Source organism: Ptychodera flava, chromosome 16, assembly GCF_041260155.1.
Source record: "Ptychodera flava strain L36383 chromosome 16, AS_Pfla_20210202, whole genome shotgun sequence".
In the NCBI taxonomy this organism is placed as follows: domain Eukaryota; kingdom Metazoa; phylum Hemichordata; class Enteropneusta; family Ptychoderidae; genus Ptychodera; species Ptychodera flava.
The window spans coordinates 34,060,821-34,086,063 of NC_091943.1; the positions used below are offsets into that span (position 1 = coordinate 34,060,821).

Genomic DNA, 25,243 nt, shown 5'->3' on the forward strand with positions numbered 1-25,243 from the left:
GGAGCAGCAGAAGTGGGGCCACAGTTCTCATGATTGATTGTCAGAGCTGTTCCCCATCATTAGCAAAATGCAAAGCCTGAGCTCATCTGAGTGACCTTTAAACAAGCTGTAGTAGTAATTAGTTAATTATACCTGTCATTCCAGTATTAACGTGTGGAAATTGTAAAATTTTAACCCGTTTGATCCTAAGTCAGCCACTCATGGCCAATGGTAATTATTTCAGAAATACATCTTTAAATAATGACCAATTAACATAATGACTTTGGTTACAGTGTTAACCTGTCATTTGACATACACACATTTTCTGAATGGCTGAGGTGTGTATTTTTTAAAGGTCTGGTGAAATGCCCATGTTGCAAAATCACAGAAATACAGTTGATGGTCTATAAAACAGTTACATTCATTTCTTTTTTCGTTTAGCGCGCGTGATTATGAAATATGGCAAAAGAAAAATGCAAGTGGGCGTGTCCTCCGAGCCTCTCCAGTCGACTTTTTTCGGCTTTCCGAAGTTTGCCCGACTCCGTATCTCATAACGGGAAGTAAGTATTTCACACCTCCGTAAGCTCCCCACGGGTGGTAACTTCTAGGGTTTCCGCTTACATGATCAGGACAGTGTCCTCCTTCACTATGGGAAGACGTTGTTCTTTTGGTGGCTGTGACAGCGGCAAGAGCATGAACGGCTCAACTGTAAACTTTTTCAGTGTTGATTGTTTGAACCATAATGTGCTTGTCTCTTCTGGTTCGTACGATCGGCCACGGTCCCTCGGCTGAGCCTGCCTCGCTACTCGCTACACAGAAGGTTGGGACCGTAATGCAAGTCAACTGCATGAACACCAACACTGAACGTTGTGACTGCCACTTATAAAATGCACTAGTCTGAACGTTGGGACCGCAATGTAAATCGACAGTAACTTAAACCGTAAATGGGACAGTGATTAAATTAAATGGGACCGCGATGCAAATCAGCTGCATGAACAGCAACACTGAACGTTGAGACTAGCATTAAAACGAACAACACGGAACGTAGAGATCGCGATACAAATCATGGAGGTGAGTCCTCCCTGATACAAATCGACAGCAACACGGAACGCGTCGTTGGGACGGCGATTAAATTGAAGAACAACGGGGAATACCGGATCACGAGGACTGGACCGCGATGCAAATCGACCCTCAACATGGAATTAAAATGCGCAACACAGAACATCTAGACCGCAATGTAAATCAACTGCATCACCGAACCTTGTTGCCTCGATTAAAACGCGTATGTCTGCTATGTATAGCAAAAGTTTCAATTCTCGCGAGCGAGCGTTCCTATGCCTGCTGTACACTAGCCCTGCGTACGATGCTGTGTGTTCCGCTACAGCTAAATGTGGTGAGCGGGGCGATTAGCTGTAGCGGAACACACAGCATCGTACGCAGGGCTAGCTGTACACTAGACAAAATTACGTCAAATTTATCGCGAGGGCTCGATTGCGTGTGTCTAGTTTCAATTCTCGCGAGAGCCATTTCTGCATGCTGTACACTAGACTAAATGACGTCAAATCTCTCGCGAGACTTGGCTCGATTGCAAATATGTACGACGGAAAGAACGCAATAATACGGAAGTAGACACAGTTTTTGTGAATCGCCGAGAGAGAAGCGCAGATTAAACAAAAGACTAAAAAACCCACGTTTTTTCTTTATTTTACCATATTTTTTAAACAAAAATCAGTTTCGCCACTGTGGCGAATTAGGATCGATTGTTTTCGCCACTTCGGATTTCGATTCGCATTGGCGAACGAACGTGGCGAATGGGCAGCACCGGGTACGAACACTGAGGCTGTTTTGTTAGCGGATACCGGGCAGAGATAAGGCGGCGTTGGACCGCTATTCGATGTAAATGAAAACACCAGTGACGTCACAGACGGCCAACCATGATCCCCGCTGCGGGCGTGACCTGAGTGTCGCAAAATGACCCCATGAAAGCCGCGCATAGAAATATCAAAAAAATTAACACTTGCGCGTACTTTTAGGTTGCAATTATGTTGCGAGTGTAATAGTATTGACCCCCTGGAAGATATTCAGTCACATGAACGGGACCATTTCACCAGACCTTTAAATTGTATTTTAGCCCAGTAATAATCTGACCTTGTAGACTTTTCAAGGTCATCTTTGGGGGGCTTCTGTTTGAATTGTTCCTCGTTCTGTCATTGATCAATTGAAGTCAACCAAAACAAAATTGCTTCCTCTATTTTCATTTGTGTGGATAATGAATACCTTTCATTTCCTTGCTGTGTGAGAATAGTTCACTTTTTCTGTCATGAAACCTTCGAAGCATGTACTCTATTGTAATTGAGATTATTCTTGTCGCAAGGACATGTAATATACACACACTATACACTATACAGTAAAGTGGTTGTATTTCCTCCTGTAGCCTGTACTAGCTAAGCTAGTACTAGCCTTTTTCACCCAGAGAACAAAATGTGTCACATTTGTTCCTAACACAAAGTAGTAGTACTCACAATTATGAAATCCTGCCAATTTCACATAGATGTAAATATACATGACGTGAATTGATGATGTAATATCCATCAGAAGTGCTAGATTCAGATACAGTGTTCCTGTTTTCTGGTTCATTGACATGGAAACACAGGACATGACAGAACGCAGAAGCATGAAATTTGTGACCAAGTTGACTCCCTGCTGCCAGACTATGACACAGTATGACAATTGAAAAAAATTTACTATTATCAGTTTCCCATACCCCTAGTCTTGTTTCCTTGCAATATTGTGAAGCATTTTTCATTTCCTGACTTGCTGATTATGTTGAATGTGTAAATTTAATGTTTCAAAATATTAAACATTTAGGTTTGTAGTGCCTATCAGACAAAGTCCAGTGTAATGACTCACACACTGCCTTCTGTAACGTTAATGTGTCTATGCGTTTATCAGCATGTCATGTCAGTGAGACATGCCCCGACAGATTTCTTTCTCAATCTACAAAAGGACAATAGACTATGATATCCAAATGTGTCTCCCTTTGTACAGCAATATGTGATGTAATTTACAGTGAGACAACCCTCAGTGTAGGTTAGTGTTGTCATTATGAGATGAAGTTGAGCATTTTACAGTAGCTGTAATTTCTTTTACATTATATTGTATTAGTATAGAGGCGTAGTAATATCTTATTACTTTCCTTGTTCATCATTCAGGTTGTTCGCCTGAAATAAAAATATACTACTTTAACAATTATTACCACTTCTACTGGTACTGGCAATATTAATTGCAATAAAAATAATAATATTTCTAATACCACAAATTCTACCACTGCCACCACTACTACTTGTAGTAGTACTACTAATGATAATTACAATTACAAGAATAATATTGATAATATAGCATATATGTACTTTTCCAATTCAAGGATAAATTAGGACAAGATGCATATCAACATCTCAAATGAAGACAGTTTGCAGTTTGCAGACTTTCCAAAACACATTTAATCATTATACATTACATTTACAATCCATGACTGTCAGTTGCCTTGACTTAATTAATTTTTGTTCATTTCATTGATTTGTTTGTTTGCCAGATTGTTTTTGTCATAATCACAAAGTCTGTAACTGAGACATACATGTGACAGTACTTGAACAAAACAGACACAGGAAAAAGCCATGATTTTGTTATGCTGTGTCAGCAGAAAACACCCAGGAAGTTCATCAGATGTTTTCAGTAGATACGACATGCAATGGCCATCAATTATAATTCATACACAATTATCTATGCAGATGAACTGTACAATGTAACACATGGTATTATTACCTCAGTGAATACTTACTAAAAATGTTACACGCTTCTCGAAACTATGATCATTCCTAAAGATGAATGTTTGCACACATAAATTTTTGATTTAGCTGTCATCAAAATTGCCCATATCATTTCATCATGAAATCATACACAAGACCTTATCATATGTAATGTGGATAGAAATACAATAGCAATAATATAGAAGGTTGGTATCAAAACTTAATCAAGGTTGTGTAGGTGTTGTAATGAGTTATTTGCACGTACTTGTAACAGTTGTTATAGTTGGAGATTGTGTATACTATGCCTCTCATTTGATGTGAAACAACGTGATGTGGTATTTATAGATGCAGTGTCACTTTTATATCATGTTAGATTTGCCACAAGTAAGTGTAACATCTCAGTTAGGTTATTAGTCCCCACGGACACCGTCCGGGGGACTTATAGGTTTGGGCATGTCCGTGCGTCCGTCCGTGTGTGCGTGCATGCGTCCGTGCGTCCGTCCGTTCACCCAGATATCTCAGAGACGCCTGGAGCGATTTCGTTCAAACTTGGTACAAGGATAGTAACCTACCTCATACAGATGCACGTCGATTTGTTTCACAATGCGATCAAATTTAGCCGTGTTAGAGGACTTTTTAGTTTTCACCTCCATTGACTCCCATGTATAAGGCAGTCCATAGACTCCCATGTATAAGGCAGTCCATAGACTCCCATGTATAAGGCAGTCCATAGACTCCCATGTATAAGGCAGTCCATAGACACCCATGTATAAGGCAGTCCATAGACTCCCATGTATAAGGCCAAGAAAAATAAAAATTTAGTTTCTCATCGTATTCATATTGAAAAAAGGATGCAGTGACACAGTTTTTAGTGCCCACAGATAAAGTCCAGGGGGCTTATAGATTGGGTCATGTCCGTCCGTGAGTCCATCCGTTCACACAGATATCTCAGACACTTTGACAAAATGTCACGTGACCTTGGTGACCTTTGACCTTGAATATACATATTTGTCCGTAACTCAGTAACCACAAGTGCTAAACCTTTCGTATATGGTATGATGGGACACCCTATGACGCCACATATTGTACCTCACATTAATTATGCACCTATCTAATTTTGAGCAAGCCAATAGACTTAGAGGTCTGATTTTTGGTATATATGGATAACGTAGCACTACAATTTTTTGACAAAGTGTCATGTGACCTTGGTGACCTTTGACCTCAAATATACATATTTGTCCATAACTCAGTAACCACAAATGCTACACCCTTCATAGTTGGTATGATGGGACACCTTATGACGCGACATATTGTACCTCATTAATTATGTGCATATCTAATTTTGAGCATGCCAATAGAGCCAAAGGTCTGATTTTTGGTATGTAGGGATAACTTAGCAATACAATTTTTTTTGACAAAATGTCACATGACCTCAATGACCTTTGACCTCAAATATACATATTTGTCCGTAACTCAGTAACCACAAGTGCTACACTCTTCATATTTTGTATGATGGGACATGACGCCACATATTGTACTTCATTAATTATGCACCTATCTAATTTTGAGCGAGCCAATAGAGCTAGAGGTCTGATTTTTGGTACATAGGGATAACTTAGCAATACAATTTTTTTGACAAAATGTCACGTGACTTTGGTGACCTTTGACCTCAAATATACATATTCGTGCATAACTCAGTAACCACAAGTGCTACACCCTTCATATATGGTATGATGGGACACCTTATGACGCCACATATTGTACCTCATTAATTATGCGCACATCTAATTTTGAGCGAGCCAATAGAGCTAGATGTCTGATTTTTGGTATATAGGGATAACTTATCAAGACAATATTTTTTACAAAATGTCACGTGACCTCGGTGACCTTTGACCTCAAATATACATATTTGTCCATAACTCAGTAACCACAAGTGCTACACCCTTCATATTTGGTATGATGGGACACCTTATGACGCCACATATTGTACCTCATTAATTATGTGCCTATCTAATTTTCAGCGAGCCAATAGAGCTAGATGTATGATTTTTGGTATTTAGGGATAGACTAAAGGATAGACATTGTTTGACAAAATGTCATGTGACCTCGATAACCTTTTACTTAAAATACACGATTATGTCAATAAATAAGTAATCACAAGTGCTATGTCCTTTATATTTAGTAGGATGGGAGACCTTATGACAACACATGCTTTACCTCATTAATTATGTACATATATAATTGTGGGCAAGCCAATAGAGCTTGAGGGTCTGAATTTTGGCATATATGGATTAATTAGCAATACAATTTTTTTTTTCAAAATGTCACGTGACCTTGATGACCTTTGACCTTGATTATGCATATATATGCATAACTCAGTAACCACAAGTTCTTTACGCTTCAATTTTGATAGGATAATAGACCTTAAGATGTAACATCTTGTACCTCATTTATTATGCGCATATGTATTTCTTGGCTGGCCAATACAGCTAGAGGTCTGATCTTTTTTCCCGATTTAGAACCATAACTTAGACATGCCTCTTGTTTCAAATTGGGAACAATGACATAGTCCTATGTGCCCATTCATCTGAACATATACACTCCAGTGATACTTGTTAATGACCACATTTCCCTGCCCCATCAAGACTAATACTCCTATTACAAGTGGGGACTATGTCATTGTCAATGACTTGTTGACTGTGGTGCTTGTTTGCCATATCAACTTTGAAACTTTTGATTATGAGAAGGGAACATCAGTACATTTGATAATCTGCTGTCGGACATTGGACACTTTATATGAAATTGACAGTGTGATAAACTTGTTCTGTAAACTATTCATGAGTATGTCCAGTGATATTCACTGTTACTCCAAGAAAAGTCCTGAAAGTTTCCCATTGCCATGACAAGAAGTAAAATGGTCAATGAATAATCTCATCTGTGTGGGTTGAAAGGTCAAGATATTTACTGAATTCAACACTTGACTCACAGCCAAACTAACTCCAAACACAGGTCATTGTCATATCGTTGAGAAAACTAGAAATAAGACACCATCTTATATACAAATATTTATAAATAATGTAAGAACGAGGAAATCATTTGATATCTAATATGTTTGCATTGATATCTAATATGTAAATGCTTTGATGTCTAATATTGTTTGTACAGGATGTACATGTAGCCTAGGAAGAGACTATAAGTAAAATTTTGTCAGTTGAAAGTGAAGACTAATGAAGAAAGCTCCCTCCTATGATCAGAACATAATAGGAAAATTATTAAATGATTTATCTTTTGTGAAATGCTACTACAATTGATAAAACTCTGCTTTATCTATTGCCTATGGCAGAATGAAAATTTGAAATATGCTTCACCAAATGTTTTACGTTAATCACTCTTCATCATTTTGCTGCTGCCCCCTTTGGACCAATCAGTTTTATACCTTAGGCACACACGTCATTCAGTGAGATTTCCTTCAGTAATCCTCTTTTGTAGGTTTCCCTTGTCTTGGAGTACATCCAGTGTCCTTAGACATCGTGACAGTGTAGTTGACTACAGTACATCTGTGCTGTAGTGTTAATTTTAATATAAACCTTGCTGATTGTTATCTAACATAAACATTATGTTGCTCTTGAATATTATCAGAAATGTTTGATGAAATAAAATTGAAGCCATAGAGAATAACAATTTTGCAAGTTAGTAACTGGACACTTGTCATGCACATGTTCCAATAATGAAAGAACAAGAAAAAGTTGTCCGTATGTAGTGAGAAGTTTGAAATTAAAATCACTACAGGAACATATTTGAAGGTATTACAAATTGTTTCAAGAAGTAACCAGTGAAATTTAACCAGTAATAGTAAAACGCATTTCCTCTTTAGCTCTATGCATGTCCTTTTAGCTCTCTCACCTGTAGATGGTAAGATAAGTGCATGTTGTCATACACCTTATCTGTGTAATCTCTGTCATGATTGGTCGATTTGTGGTACATGGGATGCATCATTTTTTATGCTGATACATGTAAGAAACCTCTTACCATGTTCCTACTGCCTGACAGTGTTGAAACTTTTACCTGAGCAGATAACACTGACAGTCTGTTTAGATAACTGTTACCCTGATAAGTGTGAAAGGACAATTTAAATGTCATATTAATGACAATGTAAATGAAAATGATTATTGAGTATGTGATTAAACTAAAGAGTAGGGGATATAGGTGAAGTGTGTTACAGAATACATTGACAGGCTATATTCAAAGAACAGCATATATTTGTTTCCCATTTGGTCTGTGAGTTGCCTCTGGCCTCTTTGCTTCTTGGGCACACTTGAAAGAATGTTTTCTGGGGGAACTTGCAATCTCTTGGGAAAACAAGTAACATTCATATCCAGTCAATATGTGGATAGGATATTTGGACCATTTCACGGTGTATTCCCTAAAGTCTTTATGTGAAGGCATACCTACAGCCCATCATTGTAACCAGTGAAGTAATCATTCAATCCAGACCCTGTCAGCTGAACACACAACACGGCATAGCTGTTATGTCTTGTCTGGCCTTCATTGCATTTGCCATTTGCGTATGAAGTGGATGTACGCATAATATATACAATCTCAATGAAATTCTGTGTCAGGCTGTTGACCATAATAGTTGCATTTTATATCATTTCCTTGTTTTGGATACACTGTTCAGTTTATCAAGTTCAAAATGCCAATCTTTATCAGTTCCATCTGCAATCTACTACTTGGCCGTCAATGGGATCTATTATGTGTAGATAACCTGTAATGTTTTCTCATTGGCATGCCGTAGACATTGGGACAAGTTGTGTAGTATGTACAGATATGAGACATGTGTGTGGTGTGCGTTCTGCTCTCACCACTGTGGAAATGCATTAAAATGCTTTCAGAATAGTGTGAACTTCTGTTATAAGCATAAAGTGAAATTTTCCACAAACAAGATTGAGTAAAAACACATGTATTTCTTTCACATTCTTTTACTTTGAAATGTAGCACTGCGGATTGTAGGGTCACCTCAGTGACTATTTCTACAGTTAAAATATGCTAGGAAAGATTTAATCTTTTGTGTGTTTTACATACTTTTAAAGGTGAAATGCACATCTAAAGATTTATCAGCTTGAACTTCCTAGTAACTTGTGCTGGAATGTATGAAAATATTTGCTTCAAAGCTGGCCTCAACGATGCTCCCATGTACAGTGTTAACATAGTGAACACAATGATATTTTATCGTCCAAAGATTGAAATAATAAGCTTGATGGCCCACTTTTTGTTATGTTTTACTGGTAATCCTGTGTACGTTTTTAGAACACCACTATCAATACCATCAGAAATCACAATGCCCGGGACACACATGTGCATTCTTTACATTCCAGCAAGGTTTACAATGTCACATTGAGGTCTGTCTCAAGAAGGCTGATTTACCAAATTCAGCCATCTCAGGGAAAAGGTGATTGTTGCGTGATGGCATTCCATTGGCCCAAGGGACACAAATTCCTGTGTGAGAGCATAGTTATCCTATGACTGAGTTTATGGGGTTATACAGGATGTTATGGTGGGAGGTGAACTGTCTGTCGGTACCAATAAGTTTACAGTACTGTAACAAATGTGTCTGTCTAGAGTTTCTACCCGAACACTGGTTCTTCATCTGTGAAAAACATATGCAGATATGAACTACAAGAACAATGGCGTTAGAAGTAACGTTATTTAATGATTTATATCCTCGTATTATGTTAGTACATGTAAGCTATCACCGACAATTTGTATCAACATCACTAATTTAATAAAATAATATTTTCAGGTTTTGTGGAGGTATTTGTACAGTTCAAGCTTGATTAGGTAACGCAAGTTTGTCATTGTGTTTTGCAGCTCCACTTTTTTAGCTCCAGAGTCAACAAAGTTAAACTTATTATCCACTTGTGCTTCTGACTATCTGTCATCAGTTTATATCACATTTCTATTGTTTTGCCCATATCTTAATACACAGTACTTGTGTACAGTAGATTGGATTAGTAGTGATTCAATTCTTATCAAAACTGTTTTGAAGGAGTGATGTCATTTATTATGTCACAGGATGTGTGATACTGTCTGTGTTTGCATCTGTAGATGGCTTTCCTGTAGATAAGAATGCACACATGCTTGTTTACTTGCTTTGTGTTGAAATTTTGAGTTTCTTACATTTTGTACAATTTGCTCGTATTCGGCCTTTAACTTTTAATTTATACAGTTTGTTTGGTAATAGACTGTAGACTAGCGAGTCGCTTCTACTATCTAGATGTATGGTTTGGTGACACTTAATTTATCAGTAAGTATATAACATTTGTACTGGTACCCATGCATTGATAGATGTACTTAATTCTATTAAAATCACGACTTTTATTGGCTAGTAATATTTTGAAAATTCTTCCATGAATACAAATTAACTGTCAGAGTTGATCCCATAATTTTCTCTACATTCAATAAATGATAATTGCATGTGTGGTACTTGTCATAAATATGGATGACACAGGTTTATAGAAATTTGTATTTCCTCAATGTAGTTATTCATGGGATCACAGGTCATGCATACTGCAGATCTAATAGTATAAGGGCAGGTTGTCTATCAGCTTAAGGTGGTTGGAAAGGCTATTTTGCACCAATTCTTTTCTCAGAGTTAATGTCAAGTTTCAAGTGTTAGAATCCAGATATTTAGTTCAAATTTCAGGATAACTCCCTTAGTTAATATTTTCTCCAAAGAATATAAAAATTGTATATTTGCAGCCATGATTTTGAAATATGACACCAGTAAATATTAAAATTTAATTTTTCATATATTTTTTACATATTTGAATTTAATAATAATTGGATAGTATTAATATTACCAAATTAGTTATAATATGTTGACACTATTTATTGTAAGATTTGTACGGCAGGATTTGTAAATAAAATTTGTTTTTATGATTTTACATGGGTTTATATATCAAAAATTATTAAAAATTCTTTCAAATTTCAAAATGTGATTTTTCAAAAAGTACTTCAAATACAGGAAAATTGTGCCGTACAAATCTTATCTGTAACCTTGTTAATAGGCTGTAAAAATTCCATGTCCATATCTCATTTCAAAGTTGGATTAATTTGGTATACAATTATGTAGGAAAACTGTTATTCTGTCAAAAATGTTGAAAAAAAGCCATATTTGCACCCCTCTTTTGAAGTCATAGAGCAGTCTTTTTGGTTAATCTCACTTTTGACACCTCTTTGACACTGAAAGAATCTAAAAATGCATTTACAATAGCATTCACTCACTCTGAATGCCAGCACCGCCTTGTCAAACTTTCCTGAAAAACAGCAAATAATGACTTTCCCTTTTCAAACATTTCATTAAAAGCTAGGGGACCTCTACCATAGTTAATACACTAAGGACTCCCCAACTTCTTATTATTTGGTCAGTTTTTCAGAAGTTTTAACAGGCTATAACTCTGCAATGCCTTTGTGCCCAAATGTCTAGTTTTTTTTATTCCACAGAGAATGTTGACTACTTTTATATTTTAATAGTTTTGTTGAAATTTATAACTGACGCTCTAGCCTTTCCAACCACCTTAATCTAAAAGCAAATTGACCAATTTTACAGAGGACTGACATTTAACCTTTGTAAAAACTCAACGTTAATAAGAACTACTGTGGGAACAAGGGATTTAGGACTTCCCCTTTAAGATACAATAACACCAATGCAAAAGTACTGTTAGCAATGATTTACATGTAAGAACAAAGGTTATGTGTCTTGACCCAAACCTTTCATATACATGTACATATGTACTCTGTTCGGTGTCAGCACAGGTACACGTACACACTCTTTTCAGATTCACAGCAAATGATTCAGTACACAGTAAGTTTATCAAATATTCTGACGTCTACGATAACTGAATACAATTTTCAGTGTAAAACTCTATCCTAAAAATTATGGTTCGTTGTTTTGTTTTTTTCATTTATTTGGCATGTAGGTTTCTTGGCTTTATTAATTCAGATTTATTCATGTTATGATAACATCAGTAATTTGCCCAGTGAAGATATTTTGTGTAATTAATCATGGTTAAGTTAAAGGATCAGCTCCAATCAGCCATCACAAGTTGCAGATTTTACTTAGAAATTTCTGTATTTTGCTCTTATCTCTCAGAAATAACCAGCAGTATTTTCCCTCACATGTGTCCTTCAAAGCATTTGTAAATTTGCAAACTTCTTAGACAGAGAAGTGAAGGTACAAAAATGTATATGATAAAATATGACAGCTTGTCCTGCTACATACATGTATTCAAATATTTGATTTTAAAACCAGTGTTTGGGAACTGCTTTCACAGCAAATATAATGAAACATAAAGATAGTGGTGCCACCACATATTGTGTGGTTCTTCTTAAAGTTTAGTTAAAACATGCATGTAATTTATAAATCTACATATATACATATCCTGTATATATATGTCAAAATGTGTGTCAAATTCTCAAGTCGCGCAGCAAAAAAAATTCCTGCCAAGATAAGAGCATTTGACAAACTACTCAAAACGAAATCTGCAGTGAAATATGCTGGTCCAATTAAATTGTGAGCTATGCTGGTGTAATATTATTTATGTTGACAAGTTTCAATATAGTCATACATATATTGGGTAGTTTGGCTTTCTTTAATGATTTCAATATGTCATGTCATCTCATGTTGTAGTTTCGGTTGATTATTTTCTCTCCCTTCAGGCCATAATAGTTTCCTAATAATATATGTACTTTGATACATGCTTGTGTCATGCAAATTACCGTAAAAACCCGATCAATTCGACCAGAAAAAAATAATTACGATTTCAAAATCGTCGATTTATTAGGAAATTAAAACTGCCGAAATAATTTAGTGGTCGAATTAATTGGAACGACGAGGATGAAATTTACGCGAGACATGTTTGCCATGTTGAGACTGCTTCAAAGCATGGACTGTGAAATTTTGTGAGGTCGACAAATTAGGTAACAAAAAAACCTCAAACACAGGTGGGTGTCACATCAAAATCAAAGTGGCCGCGATTACAGACGGAGCGATCTGTGACACTGCCACCGGCCGCTCGACGGACGACGCGTAAGTTGACATCGTGTGCCAGCCCTTGGAAATATATTGTAACTCCCTGACAGGCAGATAAGATAGTCTAATGGCGTTTGATGCATTGAAAGTTTGTAAAAATAATAAAATATGACATCACCGATCATAAGAAACGTGGTGTTGAAGATAATAGTTTTTAAGAGAAGACTATGACGACCATATTTCTGTAAGTATTGTCTAACTTTGGAAAACCAACATCAGTTCTGAAGATTTACTTCAACCAACACTTTTATATTTATTCTACTCTTATTATAAGATTAGTCGAATTTCTGGAAAGTAGGTGTACATTTTCGATGTCTGTGTATCGTCTATACAGAAGTCATATCCGAAACAGTATAATCAGATCGCGACAGCGTAAACCTCTCTCTCTCCCCTCTCTATCTCCGGCATTTCGATATTTTATATTGTCGACATTTATATATGTCTGAAGTTTCAGGTCTCTGCTCAATGCAAGTAGTTGATGTCAATTTTCCGTATCGGGCATGGTCTCTATCGTCACTCAAATCGTTAGTTTTTTCCTGTTATATTCGATATCAGACTCAAAACACAACGTGAACAATGCTGATAATATATTGCATATTTCGTATCGAAAACCGGTAAAGTTCGTAACTGGTGACATGTCACGGCCTGGAGAAAGTTCATCACCATCGATCGAATGTCCGTGACGCTTTTGCTGCCAAATAGACATATTGAAATACGACATATTGCACAGGGAACTTCGCGGTATGGCAATTATATGAATTTTACCGTGAAGAAAGTCTGTGACTTTAAACTGGCTGTACAACCAACAGTAAACATGGCGGAGCAATGATACCGACTTCAGAGACTTCGATTTTTTTTTTCATTGCGTCCGCTGGTGAGAGCGAGTCGTCGAATTTTTTCCCACTGGCTATTTGGATTTGAATTTTCAATTGCCCTCATGTGCTAAAAACAAGACGGGCGTTCTCTGTAAATCAATAAGCCTTTTGAATATGAAAAAATCGGACATCTGAACCTCAACTCGCAGCTTGAAAGTTGTTCTCCGAATCAGGACATTGGTGAGGCCGGATTTCACGAAGCAGCTATGGAAACCGACGGCTCGTTCGTTGTAAGAAAGCATGCGATGTACGTCTCATGCTCCCTTGGGCCGCGGACTTTCGCCGTATCGCCTCTACAGACTACACCGTCTATTACCTAACCATGCTAACAATCACACGATATAGTTCAGTAACATATGTCTTAATTATTCTACCGATCATCGAGCGTCGAACACTTCAAAAACAATGGTCGCGGTCACGGATTCAAGGACGTTCACATGAAGACTCTATCAATAAGTGGCGCGCAGAATCATTTTTACTGGTTTTGAGAACTTCTAAAATAACTTGTAATCTGTATATCTTCGCAAATTGAACCGATATTGTATACCTATCACCGTCGAAGTTTATGTCTTTCACTGTAGAGTTCTTTTTATCCAAAACACATATCCAGAAGAGTCCCACAGAGTAGTCAAATGAAAGGATAATTGCTTCAAACGAATGAAATTGCACGAAAGAATGAAAATCAACAGCACATCCTGGACGTGATTTAAAACAATAGCGCTTGTGAATAGGACTATTCTATTTGAGTAACGGGGATGGAAAGCACAGAACTGTAAAAGTACTGGAAAAACGTGCCGTTTTTCTCGCAATTTTAGCAACTGTAACGACCCTTTATTCTTTACTAATACCTTTCCATAATTGAATTAAACTAGGTTTAGGGCTTATACACAGTGTACACTGATGTACAGAACTTTAAAAAAGTTCTCTGCTGGGAACGAGCAGGGGTTTACACTCTAATGGGCGCAGTAAAACAATGGACACGTCCATAGGTTCAAGGACGTTCACGGGACACGGTGGCAAAGAGTGCCGTGTCGTAAAATTGCTTAGACTAGTTTTAAGAACATACAATATCTGGTCATTGGTGTACCGCTACCTGTAAATTCGAAACGACAAGTGTAGGCCTATAGCTTCGAAATTTTTGGGAGAGACACCACGACTGAGACCGGCAGTAGCACAACAAACTTTTCCGAATTGTGCGTCCGTGTTTAATACAGACATCTCTGTAGGTGATTCTGGTTTCTCAATCGAATCAAAAGTCCGACATTGACAACATTGGCATAAAATATGTCCGAAAACTTTTGTTTTATTCAACCAACTGATTCATCTCCTTTGATATCCCCTAAGCTACATGTAAACAGTCCGGAAAGACTGACATCGATGTCTCCCGGGCCCCCATGTATACAGTATGGCCGTACGTGTTCAAATATTTCAGTGTTATACATTTTCTTGTCCTTCTCTTTCTTTCTGAGCCAGTGTCATTATTGTGAACACGGCTAATAAATAAATAATAATATTTCTTCACCGTTTTGTAAAATATCTCGTCAACCAGGCGCATGGGCAACGTCTTTGTACGTTGGTCAAAACTAATGACACTGTAGGTCAGGATATAACATCGGTCAAAGTAAGATTGAATAAGGAAGACGAAAATGCTTTCATCGATTGACAAAAATGAGAAGGAACGAGTCAGTAAATATCGAACCATAAAGGGGAGATCGAGACTGCCATCCCCCATGATTAATCAACTGGGAACAAAATATATATTTCGATCGACAGACTTACAAAACCAGAGACAGCATTTTATTCAGCTTTAAAATAAGTCACCGCCTTTCCTATAATGACACCCCGTTTGCGTTTCAATCTACTCTGCTCTGTCCCCAATCGGTATGGCGGTCCGGGTTTCGCCTGCCGTCGGCGTACTGACTGATACATGGTTATTTCTTCAGCTATCTTTTTTCATCGTTTGGCATAAAATACAGCATCTCTTTTGGTGTATAAGGCAAATCAAAGTTTAATAGGAAAGTCACAGGAGGTTAGGATATTATATAGGTGAAATTAGAATGGAATATTGAAGATGAAAAGACTTTTATCGGTCGACAAAAATTGCCATAGACCGAGAAATGAGATTGTCTATGATTTATTAATTGGGTACAAAAATATTCGATTGAGTCATTAAAACAGCCAGAAAGAGCATTTTCTTCAGCTTGAAAAAATAAGTCGTCGTCTTACTCTTTCCTTGACACTGTCCCCATTTGCGTTTGAAGATATTAGTCTGTTCCCAGTCGGTAAGAACGCACGCGGCGCGGCGGGCGGCGGCCGTATTTACCGACATGTAACATCGATTTTTCCTCAGCAATTTTTTCAGCGTTCGCAAAAGATTTCGCAAACTCGTCCTTTTAGTGCACGGGGCACATCTGTCTATGTGTTTTAGAAACAAGCAACGTGTGGTTTAGAACATAATATCTGTCAAATTAGGAAGGGATATTGATTCACACACAGAAAGAGTCTGTAAATTTCAATCGACACGGGATGGTAAGAATTCGGAAAAGACAATGAAAAAGGGAGAAAGTAGGTAATTTATTCTGACTTTCTTCGATATTAAGGTGAGAAAATAGTTACAAAACCAGAGACTAGAGGGTTGGTACTTCACACACGCTGAAACTTCACGCATATTTCGAAAGCGGCGACTGAGATCCAGCTCACTAAATCACTGAGGTTTCCCACTCAGCGAAAATAATCATGTGACCCAATGAAAACCAATCTGAAAGCCGTTTACAAAGCCCTTTGTTGTTCTCATTTCTGCCTTTTTGTCTGACCCGTGGTTCATCGTATTCGTAACGGTGGTTTTCGAATTCGATGTCTTGAAATATCGTTCATTCACCAACTGAAGGAAGTTTTTTGAAGGGTATGTAATTCGGTCGAATTAATAGAGATCGAGAAAGTCCCAATTTAGTCGGTGGTCGATTTGAAAGGGCCCAAATAAAATTATGTTTTTGTGAAAAAAATAGGGTGGTCGAATTAATAGGGTGGTCGAATTGATCGGGTTTTTACGGTAGCCTACCTCAGGACATTGACTGTTAATGGTGATGTTAATGATAAACTATGGACACTAGTTAACATGCAGAGTCCACCATTACGGACTCTTTATGTATATTAACACTGTCAGTTACAGCTTTATGGATGTCACGGACAATCTACCATTGTTAACAGTGAATGTAACAGTCTTTTAAAAGTCTGCAGACTTCCTGTCTCAACACAGAAATTTTTCCAATTGTACAGCAGTCATGATGTCTCTTTGATTCAGTAGGTGGCATCTTGAACTGCTGGGAGCTGTGACTCTAAAATTAGAACATTTTCAATTTCCTTCAGGATAGGATACATTGTGCAACTGTTTCTGAGTTTCCCATGGGACTAAAGAAAACGCCAGTAGGACGTCTGTCATGTGATGCCCCAGATGAAATATAAATATATCATATTGAAAGTATGACAGTAGTTGCAACTTGGGCTATCGGATACTCATCCATTTGTTTTCCATTCACCATGGAATATCTGCAAAATTGCATCCGTGTATGGTGTGTTTGACAGCTAAATGTCATAGTGTCCCAAATCTTGCTCACTGTCAGTAGGACCTTGGTTGGATGTACTTCACACAAGATGTCTTCCTGTCAATAGCATTTGTCATATTGTATGTGAATCATTGTACCAGTACTGATCAATTTTTCTCCAGCACTCCTAGGACATATCGTACAGGTTTGATAATTTGCAGTGAATCTGATGTCTAATACATAAATGTACCTTATTTTGTCCAAATGACTCATTACCTGGGGGAGCTATGAGTATTTTAGTCCATGATAACTTCTTCAATATTGTACATCTAGCATACAGTGTGTTCGTAATCTGCATCATGAAGAACAGCACAAGTATCTAGAGAATTTCAAATTAGGAGTTTCTCATTTTTAGTTTGATTGGTATTTGATTGGTAATAGAGAGTTAACAACACTGTGTTATCTGATATTTTACAATACTAAATTGAAATACTTTTTTGTTATGCAGGTTTAAGTTGTAAACATGGATAATGATGAGCAGATAGTATCAGAAGTCAGGGAAGAATTCCACACACCGGATATGGATGGAGATGGTACCACGTTTGTTACCAAGACAACAGTGACAAGAAGAACAACAAGGCAGTCTTCCACAGATGAAGTTTTCGATGGTTCTGATTTCACCGGTGCAGATTCTGACAGAAGACGTGGAAGCAGTAGAGGTGGATCATCAAGCAGTGATAGAGGTTAGGCTTTGCCATATGTAAAGTTTGGTCGTACTTTTAACAAACGATTTTTTTCAGGGATTTCAAACAGCAATATTCTTATTATGTACAGTAAGCACTCAATATCCAACTTCACAGGTTACGGATAGAGAGGTCTGATGTACGTAAGAGCATTTATTCATTATGTGTGGTAATAGTGAAACCTTGATTATATCAAAACACAAGCTCTCACCTTGTTGAGATAGACTTCAACTGTGGTTGTTTGTGGAAGGGAACAATTCCTTGTTGTGGATTGTTATTGTCTACCTACATGTGTTGATAATTTGCACAAACATATTTTCAACAGTGAAATCAGTGATTGTAATGTATTCAAATCTAATGTACTTGCAAAGTTGTGGAAGACCTGTTAGAGAGCAATATTATATTTAAACTGGGCGACCCTTTCTTTTTGTAATTCTGTTTGCAAAAAATCCTAGGACTTTTGAAATGTTCACAGTTGTCAGATAGATGTAGTAGAAAATGATAAAGGTGATGTTGTCCTGAATGGTATCTTGTAAGGTGTCTATGTGTATTCCTAAGATTATGGTGGTTTACAAGTACCAAATTTGATGGTTTATACAAAGATGGTGTCAGTTGGTACACTCATGATGGTAGTAACACACTTCATCATTCTGTCAACAAGATATGTAAAAAATGAACATCACCAAGTGTTTTCCTGAAATCAGTCATGTAATGGTTTGTTGTAAATTGGAGGGTCTGTTGCCCTGCCTCAAGCAACAGATCTTCCAGTCTAAGTTTGTTGCTCGGGCGATCTTCTCAGCACAGTTATCCAAGTGGATGATTTCAAACTCTTGACGTAGAAATTTCATTGTAATTATGACCTGAAAGGGAGTATGGTATACATTACACAGTTGATTATTTATTTATTTGTTATAGAATGTTTCAAACTTTCAGAAAGTGCTCTAACCAGTGCATTGTCGCTGATGCCAGTAAGCTCAGATGGATGTAAGACCGAAAGCGCCCTCTTGTGGCAGTGGATGATTTTAATAAATGTAGTTCACATTATTATTTCCAGTATTAATACAGGACAGGTAAATAACAGAGGACTTTGATATATGGAGAATAAATCAAGTAAAAAACAGGCAAATGAAGACCCTAGGCCAAGGAATGACGTCAGAAATTAATGTACTGTTAAAGGGTACCGAAAAAGGGAAGAAGTTATCAGTTCAACAAAGTTACTGTAGGTCTCAAATTACTAAAAGAGAAGTTGCTCGGGTTTTCTGAACGTTTATTTGAATATCGAGGGAAGTGACTAGAACAAAACCCTAAAGGCAGTGTTCTCAGTACCAGGCTGACTGCAGACCATATTGTCCGCCACATCTACATTGCATAACTACCCTTCGGAAGAGGACAGAATGTGTTCCATCAGAGATACTATCCATTACTTCAGCTTCCCCGGAGTCTGTGTTGTATCCTGGTCCATTGCGACATTCATCTGGAATTTTCCCGTCCTGTGGAACTGTAAATGACAATTCTAGTGCCTGCACATTCTTCACATCTTCCCAACAACTGTTTATAAACGTTCTAAATCCCACTTCAGGGATAAACAAAGCATATCAACTCTCATGGCAACTGTGCATTTGAAGTACTTTCCTTTGACCTAGCTAACTTAGACATGACTCAGACATTAATTCTTATAAACAAAAGACAATTCAGAATCAGATATTGAAATTTTATCATGTGTTTACAGCTTTCCTTTGAAATTTGATTTTAGTTTTCTTTTTCAGCCATGAGGTTATTTTTGTAAATTTAGTGGCGGTACTAAAGTAGGTGTAAAATTGTGCAGATCAAGAAGTTCAAAATTTGTCAAGATAAGAATAGTGAATTCGTTGTCAATTGTTCAATGGACTGGCAAAGCTGAGGATTTTATTCAAGGCACACTTTGTCTCATCGCAATCTTGTGTATACAATACACCACCTGTAGAAGTACAGACACTGTCTTCATGGTTCATCCAAGGTCTGTTTATCCATAAATATTTCAAATGTTTGAGGCTAGAATTACTTGAACAATGCAAAAACTTTGGCTTTGTCGCTTAAAAATAGCATCAGGATTATTGTCTTTAGAGAACACAGGCCTCTTATGGGATATTTAAATTGCCCCAGCACAATGAGGGCAGTGTTCATAAGGCCGTCTCACACAGACTGTAAGTTTAGCTAGATCATTTGCTCTTTTGTGTGTGTCTGTTGTTCAACGAATCCATGAGTTTTAGAACTCTAAATCTGCATTAGCTGTAAGGTTCAGTGCAGGTTCAATTGCTTTCGTTCCGTTTGTAAAATACAATTTTTTGTTTTCCTCCCAAAATCATGTCAAATTGCGCAGTGTTTGACTTGTAAATACAGCTCATACATGACTCTGTGTAATATTGATGTCAAGGGTTATCATTTACAACTTTGATTTAATTTGGTGAAGAATTGATTTTTTGGCAATAAGTCGCACATTGTACACAGTCCATTGATAATTGTGTTTACATTGCCAACGTGATACCAATACTTTGTATCAAGCATACTTGATGGGGAATAAGAATTTCAAAATATAACAAAAGTTACGCCCGTTTTCTCTTTACATACATGTATGTTGGTACTCTATGGTTGTGCAGCTTCAAGTGGTTTAATATCAAGAATCTCAGACGCACCTCATCCAGTCACTGTCAAACTTTGGTGCCCTGGGATGGTTTAGAAAGATTTATTCAAATTAGTTTGAAAATACCATTCCTTTATTTAGTTGTAGTGTTTCCAAGGACAAGACATTTCCTTCTCACAAACTACTTGTCTAATTGCCTTGGAATTTTGGATGTAGGTTTGAAGCTTATTCCAGTTTATGATATAGCTTAAGATCATTGAACCGGCATGTATTATCTCATTAATTATTTGCAAATCTAATGTAGGTTTCCTGATGGAGCTTTGGTTTAGGTAGGAAATTGACCAGTGTGAGACTCAGTACGGTGTACTTAATATAGGGTATTGTATGTCACACATCAAAATGAGACCACAGTGTCAATGACATTTTGTTTTTGAATTGACCTTCATTTTATCTGATCAACTGATTCAGTCTTGAAGCTCCTTCATTCATGGATGGCATTGGTTTTGATGTGACAGCCACAAGTATTCAGAGCGATTCTTTGAATGGGCCTCCACCACGCAAAGCCTTGAATCCACTGAATTGTTGTGAACAAAAGTAGGGTTGGTCTTAACAGTGGCGTAGGGTTCAAAATGGTAGATTTGCCAGGGAGACCAATGTCTCTGACAGGTCATCTGCTTTCATAGCTCTTAAAAAGACCGCCTGCAGACTGCATACTTCCTGTAAACGTATGCTGTTGGCACAATCACAGTCAGCCACACCTTTTCTGTGGATGGTGGAAGTTTTTCTTTGCAGTCGAGTGTCAGCAGTCCTAGCGGTTGTTACATGTAAGTTACATGGTGAAGTATCTGTGTGCTGTGTGGGAACGGTAAGTGTATAGTCACTGCTGTACTTCCAGTGAATGTTGTTCTGGGGAAGAGAACCAGTCATGGTGTATATATTGTAAATGCTGTCCTTTTAAAGTCAACCAAGGTCATGCATACTGACTGTACAGTTGCAAAAAGAATCATCAACACTGCCTATAAAGTAGTTGGTTCAAAAGTGGGTATAGTTTCCTGAGTGGTTTTCCCACAGCACACTTGCAGTATCTTCTACTGAGGTCATTTTGAAAAAAAGACAGATGTCTTCTCACTGGTTTTGCTGTGCATTACTGGATTAGTGTCTATGGTACCTTGCCAGTCAGTGCCGAAACTTGAAGGTCAAATAAGTTGTACCAGAAATAGTTGTTTATTTGTCGGCACACCCTTCCTACTTCCCAAAATACAGCTTCATTTCCCGTAGAGCAAAACTGATATATTCTGTTAGTTATGGTGGTCATGATGGTTTCACAGGTCTAGATAGAACATGCAAACAATTAGAGCGGACTGAAATTGATCAAATGTTTAAAAAGTATAGGACTGTATAACAGATATTAGTGGTTACAAAGTCTATATAATTGTTTGTATAAATACAGAAGTAACTATCAGGAAATGCATTTGGTTAGAATGTCAACAATATTTCAGCTTGACTCAAAAGAGAAACAAATTTTTTCCAAATTAATTTACATCTTTGAAGTACAGACATTAGCTTAGGATAATCCCCCCTACCCAATGAGGCCAATAAGTTATGCTCTGTATCATCAGTCCTGCTCTGCAAATTATTGTGATGATAACTGTTACCTGTATAATGTGCCTGCTTTTCAAACAAAAAGGCGTGGTGTATATTTTCTAGTCGTCTGGTCTGTGGTTATTTGCTTTTATGTTACAGGACACAGAGCTAGTCTCATTACAAATAAACCAACTAGCAAGTTAACTACTCCATCAGTGGGATGGTATGGTAGATTTGCCAGTTTGCCTACGAGGAACATTTTGCTGTAAGCGACCCCACCTTCTTGGCAATGTCTGTACAAATGCGAATCTGTCCTCATTCCTTACTCTCACATCATTGATGTACATGTACACGTAGCTTGTCAGTCCGGCACTACTCACTGAATACTAACTCACATGTATGAAAAGTCACACTGTTCATTATTAATGCATCAGTGAGTTGATACTTGTGATGTGTAATGTTAATAGGCAAGGGAAATAGAGAAATATTAGTCACATTTCCAAGTTTGATATGACGTGGCATCTTCAGGGCATACTTGTACACGTATTCATGTGTATTGATTTCAACAGGTCAGACATAAACTTGGTAACCCTGACCTCAATAATATACAGGCCTTACATTGAGATTTCAGAGGGTTCACTTTATGAGTGATGTTAAAAGGAAGCTGTAATGATAGAAGAGAGATATGACATGACCAATGCAAAGCATGGTAACTTTGACTCTAAGAGTATAGCTGTTGTAAATTCTGATGATATTTCATTATTTGTAAAGGGTTGACATACAGAACATGAACTTCTGATGTATCTTGTTGGTGCACTCAAATAAAGTCATATCTCAGTTGTCATAATTCTTCTCGTAAGCACCGTTCACTGAGTTGCTTTACATGTTTTCTTCAAAGTACCAATAATTTTAAAGACAAATCACAAAGACTGATATTGATTTCTGCAAAAAATGCAATAATGATGTTTTGCTTTATTTGACAAATCTACTTTCTGTTTTGCTTTAATTTGACAAATCTACTTTCAGCCACAACTTTGTAATGACCTTTGTTATTAACGTTTTGCTTCTTTGACTTGACATAAAGTTTGAAAATTTTGAATAACTAACACACTAACCTATTCACTTGGTATTCTTATACAGAGAGGTATAGTAGACGACAGCGACCTCCTTCAATTGCTGAACGTAGATCTCGATACCTTTCGCTGACAGGTCTACAAGGTATTGGTTACTAACTCTCAGCTCCATGATATTTTGATTTGACAAATTCAGGCACTTTCATTTCATCTTCATCGCTTCATCTAACCCGTCTTCTTTCTTTATTCTAATTTATTGGCTGGATTCTATTTTCTTTCCATGGTAGTTTTGTTTAATAACTCAAAAACTATGATAAGTTGGTTATAAGTTTGATGATAAAACCAACTATGTTGGCTTATGCATGTTTGTTCTGTTTTGCATGAATATTTGTTTAACCTTATGAAACAACAAAGAATGTAGATTTTTCACTTCCATTTTATACCTGCAACATACATAATCATGAATGTTATTATCAGTTTATTCTGTTTCATCGCAAGTTACCATAACCTCTTTGATGTCAATTTTCATCAACAGTCATACTATAACATCAAATTCTTCCCTACCACATTTTCCATTCTCCCATCTTTTTTGATATTAACATTTTTTCTAATCGTCAAACCATGATTCATATTCTGAATCATCTTTCATGTCCAAGTTTAAGGGACTCACTTGTCACATCAACTTGGGAAAAACAATTTAGACATCAGACATAAGAACAAGAACAATATGGAGTTGAGAACAGATACATTCGCCATGGTTACCATCACTTTATTCTGATACATCAGGATACATCCGTATCATCATTTCATATGAGATGCACACCATCAAATTCTCCGTTACATGTCATTCTGCAAAGCTGTACATGTAATGCTCTGTAGTAATTCAGTAATGAATGTAACGGTAAACTTCCATTGTTGGGCACTATTGATGATTATGCCAAACGCTTTATTCACTTGTACTAAAGGATGTTATGCTTCACAGTTAACATCTCTTTGCAAGTACAAATTTTTTATTTTGGCAAATTGAAGACTGCAGTAGGTATGGCACATAATCATTTTATGTGCTACCAATACATTTCAAATTAGAAGTGTGACATTGTAGATTTATGTAGATTTGTAGGGTTTGTGTGATGGATTGTGTAGTGGTGGCTGGGGGCTTAAGGTATAATAAAGAATTTTGGTTGGTCAGTTTGTCACGGCAGAGGCAGCAGTGTTCTACCAATGTGTCTATCACAGCTGTTTGTGGCTGGCTTGGTGTATGCATGGCATTTGCTAAAATCTCCAGACTACTTTTTGTCCAAGAGTTTACTGTTACAATTTCAAGGTGTGTAACTGATGTACTGTAGGGTAGACTTTCTCAGTGGAAGGTGGAGGGTGTTTTCTCATCAATCTTTATCAATATTGCAGAGTGTTTTAAAGATTGTTGTATTTGTTTTCTGATTTGGAACATTTATCGCCTGTCATGAAAAATTACACGTACACACACACCCACACACCATTTTGTTGGTAATTTGAGCTTTTCATGGGAACTTTAAATGCTATCAACAGTGTACATGTGTACGTATGAATGTTTAAAGGTATATGTGGATTCATTTCTGGATGATTGATGCTGTCAGCTGTCAGACGTCATATATTACTGTTTATTCATGCCTATAAGCTTGCTACTCTGTTCTGTCTGTCTTTCTATGAAGCAACACCATTTTATCGTTTCCTTTTTCAGTTTATGTCCGTGTTACATATACCCTCTATATGTAACTTCCTGCCATCTGAACTTTGCATTGTATTGCCAAAAACGTATCATATAGTGACCAACTATTTTTTATTGCTGTTCAATTCAATATGGCTGACTTACAGTATAAACGAGTTTATGTGCACTGTATCTGTTGCATGGCAAATGTGACCCGGCATATATAAAGATAAATTGAAAGAT

At 37.1% G+C, this 25,243-nt stretch overlaps 1 protein-coding gene across 12 annotated transcripts in view; it reads left to right on the forward strand.

The window, feature by feature from the left end:
* LOC139114653 (uncharacterized abhydrolase domain-containing protein DDB_G0269086-like) overlaps window positions 1-25,243 on the forward strand; it is a 53,150-nt gene that overhangs the window by 2,183 nt on the left and 25,724 nt on the right. For 2 of the 12 annotated variants that reach the window (XM_070676491.1, XM_070676489.1), the window contains exons 3-4: window positions 17,802-18,036; window positions 23,381-23,458. In XM_070676491.1, coding sequence (XP_070532592.1) covers window positions 17,817-18,036; window positions 23,381-23,458 — 298 coding nt within the window. In that variant the 5' untranslated portion in view covers window positions 17,802-17,816. Of the gene's footprint in view, window positions 1-10,016; window positions 10,090-17,801; window positions 18,037-21,088; window positions 21,522-23,380; window positions 23,459-25,243 lie in introns of those variants that run through there. The other 10 variants (XM_070676493.1, XM_070676492.1, XM_070676490.1 and 7 more) reach the window with 9 other exon arrangements.